This window comes from Phaethon aethereus (assembly GCF_964289735.1).
Source record: "Phaethon aethereus genome assembly, chromosome: 12".
In the NCBI taxonomy this organism is placed as follows: domain Eukaryota; kingdom Metazoa; phylum Chordata; class Aves; order Phaethontiformes; family Phaethontidae; genus Phaethon; species Phaethon aethereus.
Window position 1 is genome coordinate 16,093,594 of NC_138588.1, and position 11,975 is coordinate 16,105,568.

Genomic DNA, 11,975 nt, shown 5'->3' on the forward strand with positions numbered 1-11,975 from the left:
ATAATTGATATGTTCTGGTTTTTGAATATGACATATGCATTTACCTGTCATTTCTTAATAAGGGATAACCTTGTGGATATTTTATAGCAGAAATGGTGAGGTGAAGACTGGTAACATCATTTGTGCATATAGTTTGAAATTCCTGAGTTTTAAGTCTTTATTAAAAGAGTTCACAGTATTTATTATTTGACTCACAGTATCCAGTTTAAAAATAGAAGATTTACTAACACTGACAACACTTTACCCAATTATACTGCGTTTAGAGTGGCTTTCCACTGTCGGATCAAAGGATCTTTACCTTGGTTTTGGATTGCTTGTTTTAGAGGGCTGTTTTACTGGAATGAGGGTTACGTGAAAGTGTGAATAAACAGTGCAGTATTCTGAATTCCTACATCTTTGAAAATTTTTTCATAGGCTGCTGTTACAAGATGTCGCATAGTGTCAAAAACTCCTTGGAACCATTTGGCATACTAGTGCCAGCTAGTATGATGCTTCCTTTGTGTCCAGTGTCTCTGTTGACCGCAAGATTATTTTTTTTTTGCATGTGTAGTAAAGGAATTTGTAAGGAGCTGGAGTGACTCCTCACAAACCTGGCTTTCTTCTTATATTATTTTTCAGTTGTTACTAAAGTAACAATAATAAAATAGGTGGGTGGGTTTTTTTACTGTGGAGTGCATCTTACAAGATCAGAAATAGAGTGGCTGTGAACATACAGCAACATGAATACCTGGTTAGATTAGGGAGATATCAGTGCTGTTATGTACTGTAGGCAAAAGCTTATTAATAGTCTCTGCTAGCAGATATTTAAAAGTCATTTCTACACTAGTTACAGGGATGAAGATGATACTTTGGGCTGGACAATAATAGGTGAGAAGTTGTATTAGAACACTTTAAAAATATTTATTATTTAAAGAAGAGTATTTTACTTCTGAACAAGAGAAAAAGCAAAAGGGGGAAAACTTTTTAGTTACTGTCACTGTATTTCAAAATATTTCCTATTGTTTTGAAATATTCCAGTTCAATTTAATAATATGGACACTTTTAAAAGGTTACTCTTCAGGAAGGTAAATATTTTGCCATTTTTATGTAGCCTTCAAATTCCTGACTCAGAGTAAGAGTTAAATGGAAAGGGTTTATTCAATAATAATTTTTCTGGTTTGGATACAGCATTCACTTGAAAATCATGGAACTTGAGGAGTGAATTTTTTTTTTTAAAAAATTACTATGAAAAGTTTTGAAGTACTCTTTCTCTAAAGACTTCATTTTTTTTTAAAGCTGCTGAGTTGATACCACAATGTAATTGTGAAGATACACAGATTGCATTTCAGAATAGACCATCAGTTCAATTAAAATTTTACTCCATTTACATTATTTAATATAGTCTTGAATAATTAATTTCACTATTCCTCTTCTGAAAATTGATGAAACTTGCATAATACAATATGTTGTCATTTCTGATTTGAAACAAATTTGAGTATTAAGATCATGTTTATGTTTAAAGATATGCTACATAATTTTTCTATAAAAAATTCATTATTGCATATGAAAGAAAAGCAAATATGGCAGTTCTGTAATATATTTGACATCTGTCAATAATGGCAGTTCAGTTATCAGATTCTTAACTCCTTTCACTAGTACTTGTCCATTTGCCGGAGTAGTCATTTATTCTACTTTCTGTCCCTGTAATTGCATATTAATAGTCTTGGCTCATGTGACTATACAGTAATCATTTTCAGCAGTTAAAGATGTGATTTATTTTTTTTTGCCTTTGCTTTTCATTATACAGATAATAAATACATCAAATGATAATTCCCTAGATCAAGGAAAAACAGGACTGTAAAGAGGGGATCAGTTTGGTAAGAATATCTTAGTTCAGTTGGAATTCTTTTTCCCACCGATGTGACCGTAATACAACCTGTTTTCTTTACTGAAAAGTAACAAGACACCAGCTTGGATTTTTAAGTATGTGTATTGCAATTATATTTTCTAGTTTATAAATGTTGGGTTTGTGTTTCAGAACTCAGAGACTTTTATTCAAATACAGTGTATATTAGCAATAATTGCAGTTTTTCATTGGGCATTTAGGATGATGTCTGAGTTTGGCATTGTAGAGGCAATGTATATAACTTCTTAAAAACATGTCTAAATATTTTTCCATATCTTTAGTAAGTGTGCGGTTTTTATTCTGAGAGTTACTCTGTTGAATCAAACTGTGTATACTTTTTAAAAAAAATCTTAATTTTCTCTTAACAGTTAAAATGTTCAGAGAGATTAAGCTAATCCCAAAATAACAGCACTCATGCACATCAGCATAAAACACCTTCATAAAAAAACAAGGGGTCTGATCCAGAACTCCAAGAGAACATTTACGTAGACTTTAAAGGATAAAGCTTAAAATGTTTGTCGTTACTGTATGAAGCTATTGGACAGGTGTTTGGTTTTCCTTTTGAGTTTTCTAAACTGCTGGAAACTTGGTAATTGGCATCAGACCTAGTAGTTTAAAAGCATGAATGTTAGTTACTTAATCTGGTCATTAAATTAGCCCAGGAAAGGAGGTTTTATAATCAGTAACATCACCTGCAGCCTACATCTGTTTGCATTTCAGAGTTTTTTTTGTGCAAACCAGAAGACTAAGAGATCATTCTTCAAGACAACAATCTTGCTTTTATCCTTAGCTTTATTTCAAGCTTTTTATATGTGAAACTATAAAATCTGGGCATTGGTCTACCATATTTAGATATGGATTTTTAGGATATTTATTTGGTTTTTTATAGGCATAGTTTACTTTAACAGTTATGCACTTGAGACATTTTTTATTGTTTTAGTCCCTACTGACAACAGTTATTAGTAGCTGTTATTGCTGTATATTACGTGCTAGCATTTTCATGGGCAGTGTTAATGTACGAGACTGTATTTATTAAAAAAAAAAAACCCTCACATTTAAAAGTAGACCTAAAAGTTGAGCTGGTAATATTTTAGAAATGGCTGGTTAAGATTATATGAAGGTAGAAACATGTTTATTTTGTTAAGTATAATATTGCCGTTGGCAGGGTGTACTTGAAAAACATTTATGTACATTCGTTAGCTGAATTGTATGACCTTAGTGTTGCTGATCATCCTGTTACAGCTTTAACCCTGACTAGAAAGCAAATGCAGAATCAAGGCCATGATCTATTAAGTAGAAAATGCATTCTGTTTTCTACATTTTTTTTTTTTAAGCCTCCTTCCTAATTTTTTAGTTCAGTGTAAATAAATGTTTCTACACTTAGTAATTCTTACTGATTCTGTCACTGTGGTCCCTCTTGCCCTTTTCTTCCTTGTGTGTTGCACCGAGTGGAGCTGAAGTGCAGAAACTTTGGTAGGCTACAAATGTGGTGTAAAAAGGTAAAAAATGTGGACACATCAAGTGATAAACCCCAGTGTTCATTGGTTTCGTTATCGCTCTTAGCAGCTAGCCTGATCCCATGATCTGGTTAAGTGCTGGAGTCTGGTGGCTCGTTCCTGACACCAGGCATGTCATTACTTAGTGCAGCTCAAATTTAGAGGCAGGAGGAAAGTCACATGATAGAAGACTTTCTCATGTCACAAAAACCCCTCCCTGGGATTCGGGTGTGCCAGTGAAGTTGGCCTGTGAGACCTTAGGATGGGGAAGAGAACGTGCATGGCATTAAAACAGTGCCTGTAAAACCAGTCCGGTAGATATGGCCTCTGTTTGCTTGTTGTAAGTAGAAAGAACAAAAACACTGAAGTTCTAGGAAGATTGATACTCTGTGGAGTAGCTACGTTATATCTAAAACAAAAAGAGCTGATTCCTCTTAGTTTGTATATGAAAGTTGTCCAATTATTACCAAAAGTTACATGAATATTAGCAATATTATGAGGGTACTGGGGAATCTCTTTGGGGTGTGGGGTTTTTTTTAGAAATTCCATTAAATTATACTAACATGAACTAGAGATTGGAGCACTTTAAAAAAAAAAGGGGGGGGGGGAGGGGGAAAGATGACTTTGGATGGATCTCTGATCTGTGCTTTCCCATTGTTCTTTCATTCCAATAAAGTAAAAAGGAATTCTGTCTCTTCACAAGTACTAGGGAGCCTGTGTTTGGGTTGCTAGGTTTTGTTAAAGTGAAGCAGCATGTTTTTAAACTATGCAGTTGGTATTGGAATTGGAATCATGTTTAGGTAATGTGGTGATAAGTGATGCAGTTTATTGCCTTTCATGAGAGAGCTGTATTAAAATGTTTTTTTTTAATTTAAGATGACATTTTAAAAATCGGTGTTCAGGTATAGTTCAACTGAGGAAGTCTTAAAAACAGAAAGTAAGAATAAGAATTTTATTTAAGATTGAAACAGTTCTCTATTTCAAACAAGTGTTAGCTTTAAAATATTTTTCAATGACAGATACTAGGTTCTAATCCCGTAGAGATATACCTTTATATATATTTGTGTGTTAAAACTTCAGCTTACAATAGTTGGGAAATTATGAAAGCATTAACATTTTTCCATTTCAGTATTATTAAGCTACCCTGTTTATAAGCTGTTTAAAAAGTAATTCAAAATGTATGGCATAACAGAGGAAAACTACCCCCTCTCCTTTTTTTTTTGTCTTTTTAGGTATGTTTGAATCAATGTACTGGTCAAAACAAAATTTGAACGGTTCAAATACACTTACCTTAAAGATTCTGTGATTTGATTTTTTTTTTTACATTTTTTTGAAAGACTTCTTGTATATAAGATGATGTGAAATAGGTATTCTGTGCAAATTGGAAATGTTGTGAAATGATTTCCTTTCATTTCCTTTGGGTGATTTTTAAGCATCAGAAGTACCATTCATTTTTTTAGGTAGGTTTCTAAGGGAGAGATGATTCCTTAGATCATGTTATGTGGTCAGGCTTGTTGCCAACAATTGTATTTATGTCTGTAAGCTCACCTGTGCCGGGGTAACTGCTGTTCCAAAGCTTGACCATACAGTAGTGTCCTTTGTGGGGTTTTTATCTGTTCTTTTTGACCTTTTGTATTAGCGTATCTTGTGGTATTGGGTAACAGTAGAAAGATTGCTCCATGTGAATCTTCAGATAATGTTTTTGTAACATCATATGACCTACCAGCCACAGAAAGGATGGCTGTAAACTTAGTAGGATTGAAGAGATGTGGTTTTAATTTCATTATGTCTTATAGACAGTCTTTTAATGACTTGAGAGAAATCAGTGAGCTAGTTCTGTGCTTGCCGAATAGAGGGAATGCTTTCATTTTTTTGTCTGGTCAGCCTGTGAAATCATTAGAACAGGAACTGCCTCTTGCTTTTTGGTACATCTTTAGCACAGTGATCTTTGAGAACCCTTGGTGTGCTGTTGTAATGCAAATTTTTGTGGATGTCACAATAAACTGCTTTGATTTTTACAGCTAAAACACTGCAACAAGTTTTGCATTATCTTCATCTGGTATGTTCAGTAATATTAATGAGAGCTCCAGGCTTAATGTGCTGCATGGTCAGTAATACTGTTCTTGCTTTGGAGTGTTGTCCTGGTTTCAGCCAGGATAGAGCTGGTTTTCCTCACAGAAGCTAGTGTGAGACTGTGTTTTGGATTTGGGATGAGGAACTGTTGATAATGTGCTGATGTTTTGGGTTGTTGCTGAGCCGTCAAGGACAGTCCAGCTTCTTGTGCTGGCCTGCCAGCGAGCAGGCTGGGGGTGCACGGGGAGCTGGGAGGGGACACAGCCGGGACAGCTGACCCAGACTGGCCAAAGAGATATTCCCTACCATACGACGTCATGCCCAGTACATAAACTGGAGTTGGCCGGGGGGGCGGAAATCGCTGCTCGGGGACGGGCTGTCGATCACTGGGTGGTGAGCAATTTCTGTATTGGGCATCACTTGTTCTTATACATTCCTTTGTTGGTATTATCATTATTGTTCCCTTCTTTCTTTCTGTCCTATTAAACCGTGTTTATCTCAACCCACGAGGTTTTTCCTAATTCTCTCCCCCGTCCCACTGTGGGAGGGAGAGTGAGCGAGCGGCTGCGTGGTGCTTAGTTGCCGGCTGGGGCTAAACCACGACAGTCCTTTTTGGCGCCCAACGTGGGGCGCGAGGCTTGAGATAATAACGGTTGCAGGTCACAATATCAGTTTGATTTGCATCATGCTCTCGTCTTTGCTGTACATGTTAAGGATCGGTGTTGGTTTCTGCGGGCTGCTGTACTCTGCAATGATTAGTAATGTCTCGCCTGTGAATTTTGTTTTTAGAGCACTGACCTTGAGCTTAATGTGGTATCATCTGAGCTCTGTACTAAAGCCGTTACTGTATTTTGGCTACAGTCTTGTGGAGACGATTAGCAATTATACTTCTGCCTCTGAAAGGTTTTTTATGGAGGAAATGCAGAATGGTACCTTTGATACCCTCTATCATAACATTTCCTCCTTCATCACAATAATTTTTCAGTATTTTGAACACCCTTGGCTGGTTAAAATACCTCTATTGCTACTTCTGGGGAACATGGTTTCAGTTTTGTCTAAGGTTGGCAAGCAATTTAAGAATATCACCCGGAGATCTGCCCCAAGGCTGGATAGTTATGAATGGCAGGGTGTGTGGAACAGCATGGGCAAATGCCTGGGGCGGTGGGCACCTCCGGTGTTTTGGAGCTTCACTCCCGAACAAGTGCAGAATCCTGATAAACTAGCAGAATATCTGGAAGAAGTATGCTGTCAGCCTGGCAGCTCCAAGGAGACACAAATCATTGCCATGTGCTGGGGCCTGGCCCATGCCTACCGAACCCTATTTAACACTGTGCAAAGGGGAGAGAGGCTCTCTGGGTCTGATGGCAATGTGGCAGGCACTGTGACTACTCCAACGTCTGTAGCAGGCACTGTCACTACTCCAACCCCCACGGCGGGCACTGCCACTACTCCAACCCCCACGGCGGGCACTGTAGCTACTCAGACTGTTGCAGCTGAACCAGAGGACCAGCCCATCCCGGTATCAGTTGCCCCTGTACAAAAGAAGAAATCTTGGAAGCGGAAGTCAGCTCGTTTAGTAAGGGAGGAGGAAGATCCTGCTAAGAAGGAGCCAGAGGAAGAGAGTGAGGAGGCAGAGTGCTCTGAAGCAGGGCCATCACAAGCACGGAAGAGGGAAGAGAGCGAGTCATCGCTTGAAGAGGAGGAAGAGGAAGAACTTATAAAAGAGACGGTAACTACCCGATCTCTATCCCTGAGTGAATTGCGAGATATGCGAAAGGATTTCAGCCGTCGTCCAGGTGAGCACATTGTCACCTGGCTGCTCCGATGCTGGGATAATGGGGCCAGTAGCCTGGAATTAGAGGGTAGGGAAGCCAAGCAGCTGGGATCCCTTTCTAGGGAAGGGGGCATTGACAAAGCAATTGGAAAAGGTGCACAAGTCCTCAGCCTCTGGAGACGACTCCTGTCGGGTGTGAAGGAAAGGTATCCCTTCAAGGAAGATGTTCTATGTCACCCAGGCAAGTGGACCACCATGGAGAAAGGTATCCAGTACCTGAGGGAGCTAGCGGTGCTGGAAGTGATTTATGGTGACTTGGACAATGGACAATCATCCAAAGATCCAGATGAAGTCAATTGCACGCAACCTATGTGGCGGAAGTTTGTACGGAGTGCACCATCATCATATGCCAACTCATTAGCAGTAATGGCCTGGAAGGACGGAGAGAGACCAACGGTGGATGAATTGGCTGGCCAACTCCGGCAATATGAAGAAAGTCTCTCTTCCTCCCTACGGGCCTGCGTCTCTGCTATAGAGAAACTGTCCCGAGAGTTCCGGCAATTCAAAGAGGATATGCCCTACCCTCCACCCATACGGACCAGTGTCTCAGCCATTAGGAGTAAGCGCTCTTCTGTTCAAGAGAGAAGATATAGAGGATACACACCGCGAGCCACCCTGTGGTTTCAATTGCGTGACTACGGAGAGGACATGAGGAGGTGGGATGGAAAACCTACCTCGACCCTAGAGGCACGAGTACGCGAGCTGCAAGGAAAAACAATTACAAAAGGGGGTTCAGGTTCCTCGAGGAAAATCGTCGCTCCACTTTCCAGTGGGCAGCTTCCCAGAAAGAATAGAAGAGCTGATCTCACCTCTGATCCTCTTGAAGGGACTTCTGATTCCTATTTACAAGAAGTGGGTAACGAGTACTATGAGCAGGATTAGAGGGGCCCTGCCTCCAGCCAGGCGGAGGAGAGGGACAACCGAGTTTATTGGACTGTGTGGATTAGATGGCCTGGCACATCAGACCCACAGGAATATAAGGCTTTAGTGGACACCGGTGCACAATGTACCCTGATGCCATCAAGCCATATAGGGGCAGAACCCATCTGTATTTCCGGAGTGACAGGGGGATCCCAACAGCTGACTGTACTGGAGGCTGAAGTGAGCCTAACTGGGAATGAGTGGCAGAAGCACCCCATTGTGACTGGCCCGGAGGCTCCGTGCATCCTGGGCATAGACTACCTCAGCAGAGGGTATTTCAAGGACAGTATAATTCTAAAAACCTTATTAAAAGGGTAGGATAAGATTAAAAACTAATTAAGATTGAAATTTAAACATGGATTTTTGTGCTGCTTTGCTGTCCCTCAAACATGCAGCACCATCTCCTTTTACTTGAGACCCACTTCTATAATTTCATTTTGACTTCAGCTCCTCTCCCATTCCTTCAATGTCAGCTTGCACTTCATCCTTCCTGTACCTTGGCTTCTGGACTTGTTAGTATTGTCTCTTTCACTCCCAGACCAGCCCATTTTATAATTTCAGAGTTTGAAATCAAGAAATTCAGCCTTGTGGAATTGTAAAAAGACTAAAATCCAACAAAAGTAGTTATTGGTGAGAAGTGATAGTAAGAAAAATAAATACAGGTTTTTCAGTTGAAATAAACCTCGTTCTGTCAAAACCTATTAAAAAACATGAAATTTGAGATGCGGTCGTTTTGAGGTAATGCCTCTTGGATGATTTGGAAAGATCACCTTTGTCTCCAGACCTTGCCTTTGGAATTTAATGTCATTTGTCCTGGGACTTAAAATTTACATTGCCAGTCTTGAGGTATACATTGGAGTGTGTTTTCAAGGAGTTATCAAGATATATATTCATGTTTTATATTAATTCTTAGTGAATACGAACTTCGATTAATAATAAAAAAATTACAAGATGGAATACAGAAATGAAGTGTGGTTGTTAATTTAGCAATGAACACTAGTATCTGGTGTTTTAATGCTGTATACTGATTCATTTACATTTTAAATTTGCTAAAAAACCTAAATGCATGTTTTACTGGAATGCAACAGTTGTATTAGCTGATCATTTCTGCTAATTATATCAGATTGTAAAAGCCAATTTTTTTAGTTTTACAGGTTTTCTTTATTCTTCTGCATAGGGTCAGCTTTACCTGCTGGTGACAGACCAGGGCTTTCTTACAGAAGAGAAAGTTGTTTGGGAAAGCTTACACAATGTGGATGGTGATGGAAATTTCTGTGATTCTGAATTCCACCTACGGCCTCCGTCAGACCCTGAAACTGTCTACAGAGGGCAGCAGGATCAAATAGATCAAGTACTGGATTTCTGCATTTCTATTGTATTTTTCTGTTTGCTTGTGACTATATATAACAATTGCTACTTATTTTTAGGCATATATATGTATACTTACACGGACGTGTATGTATGTTTACTCATGCATATATAGGACTATAAAAAATTCTTTAGATACTTAAGTTGGGGTTCTCAAAAGTGCTACTTTGAAGTATTAGCATGACTTCAAGGGAGGAAGAGCAAGACCAGCTGTGAATAGTTTGGAAAATCCAATTTTAATCTCTTAGAATCCACTTCTGCAAAGAACTTATTCAGGTGTAATGTCACATTTGCCTTGTGTATGGAAACAGAAACAGCACTGTGAAACTTTATAACAAATTCATTTCAGCTCATTAATACCATCATAACTGAACTTTGTTTTCTGATGTCCAGTTTGCTGAATGTAGGACAAAAGCCATAACAGATTGTGTGTGATGGTGGTTATTTGTTATTCTTAACTACATATAACAGTTTCCAGAAGTCGTGTCTGAGACAGGACTTAACTATACCAGTTAATGCATAAGCATGTAGCAAGACCAGGCTCCTTGGAAATCTTACAGTCTGAACAAGCAAAATAAATTTATCTTTATCATAATCACCATTAATGCTTTTTAAACACTGGGAAAAAATTAATTAGCAGATGCTTTTTAATGAATTCAAACACTGTATCTCTCGTAGAATAAAGAATCTGGCAGAGATAACAGGGCTAGTAATATCTTGAGTTGCTATCTGTTTCGATGTATCCAAAACTACCTGTTGATTATTTTCTCATCTGTACAGGAGTTAGTGTTCCTTACTGATGTACTCTCAATTCTGTTCAGTAGAGTGGGGACAGATATCCCATCAAGCATAAATCAGAGTTTTAATTAGAAATAGCAAATTACAAAGAGACAGCTTCAAAATCTTTACCTCTGCCTAGAACCAGTATGAGTTGACACTGTCTGTCTTTTGCTGCTGTCCAGGTAACAGAATTTAAACCTGAAAGCAATTTTTTTTTAACTAGCTTTTGTGTTTTGTATGCTGTGCCATAGGCACTGTGAAAGGAGAAATGTGAAGTAGCTGTTTTCAGCCTTTCTGCAGTTCAGGTTATGAACAGGTTCTGAAACAAATTCCCGGGTTCCATGACATAAATGTATTTGAAGATGAGACTGGGGGAAAAGGGATGGTACTGTGTAGCTGCACATGCTGAAAAATTCACTTAATGACTTGGCTCTTTTCTGTGTGAAAGAGCATTAATGAACAAGTTTACTGTTTAGGATTATCTGATGGCATTGTCTCTACAACAAGAGCAGCAAAATCAGGAGATTAACTGGGAACAGATCCCAGAAGGAATCAGTGATCTAGAGCTAGCAAAGAAGCTCCAAGAAGAGGAGGACAGGAGAGCTTCTCAGTACTATCAGGAACAAGAACAAGCAGCTGCTCAGGTCCAGGTAAGAAACCATTATTACAGAATACGATCATGAGTTTTAGAGAGTATTAACTTAATAGTTACATAGACACATTTATATAGATACATAGACACTTATTTACAAATAAGTAAAAAATATCTATATGAAGGCTGAATCTTTGATGGCGTGGAGCAATTCAGAAGCATTAACTGATGTGCTTGTGACAATTAAAAGTTGTGTTATTTCTGCTGCGTATTGATTTAATAGAATCATCATTATCTACTCCTAAGACAAAGATTCACTATTGGCTGAAAAAAAGCAGAAAAAAATGAAGAACCTGCTTAACCTTAACTTAACAGCATGCTTATTTGCAGCTACGAATGGATAACAGCTGGAAGAGATGATGAATTAACAAAACTTAAGTTGCCTTTGTATACCAAGCCCCTTGCCAAGTTCCTAACTAGCTTGTAGTCACAAAAAGCTGCTGTTTTGCCATATCTAGCTGTCAAAACCAACACTTTTACTCTGCAACCTCTGAAATGTGGATTATGTTCTTGTAAAAGAAACTAGAAAAAAATGCCAGCACAGTACTACGAAAATACTACTGAAAATGCTTGAAGACAAATTTTATTATTGAAACAACTGATCTGAATATGTGGACACAATAGAAGGGACACACAGGACTTGAAACCTATTTTCAGCTGACTTAATTTTTTAGAAATAAGAAGTTTTGTGGCAGTTCTGGAGTAGTTATGTGGAAAGACCCTACCGGAATTCTGCTGTTTGCATAATAGTTAAACTTTTGTTTGTGAACTTGAACATAGAGTAATACTTCAGCCTGCATCTATAGTAATGTGTGTTGCAGTCAAGATTTTATTTTTTCTATGTAGCAGGTGCAAGGTGCTGCTTCTCCAGCAAGTGGAAGACAATCTGTGAGTAATGAACGCAAACGTAAAGAGCCTCGAGAGAAGGAGAGAGAAAAAGAGAAGAATAGCTGTGTTCTCTTGTAA

The 11,975-nt window shown here is 38.5% G+C and overlaps 1 protein-coding gene across 1 annotated transcript in view; it reads left to right on the forward strand.

Moving 5' to 3' along the window:
* Nucleotides 1-11,975, forward strand: part of MINDY2 (MINDY lysine 48 deubiquitinase 2) — a gene marked incomplete at both ends in the record, with an annotated part of 32,390 nt that extends 20,415 nt beyond the window's left edge. Inside the window, 3 exons of the mRNA XM_082005439.1 lie at nt 9,387-9,560; nt 10,834-11,007; nt 11,856-11,975. Of these exons, the coding sequence (XP_081861565.1) occupies nt 9,387-9,560; nt 10,834-11,007; nt 11,856-11,975 (468 nt within the window). The remainder of the gene's footprint in view (nt 1-9,386; nt 9,561-10,833; nt 11,008-11,855) is intronic.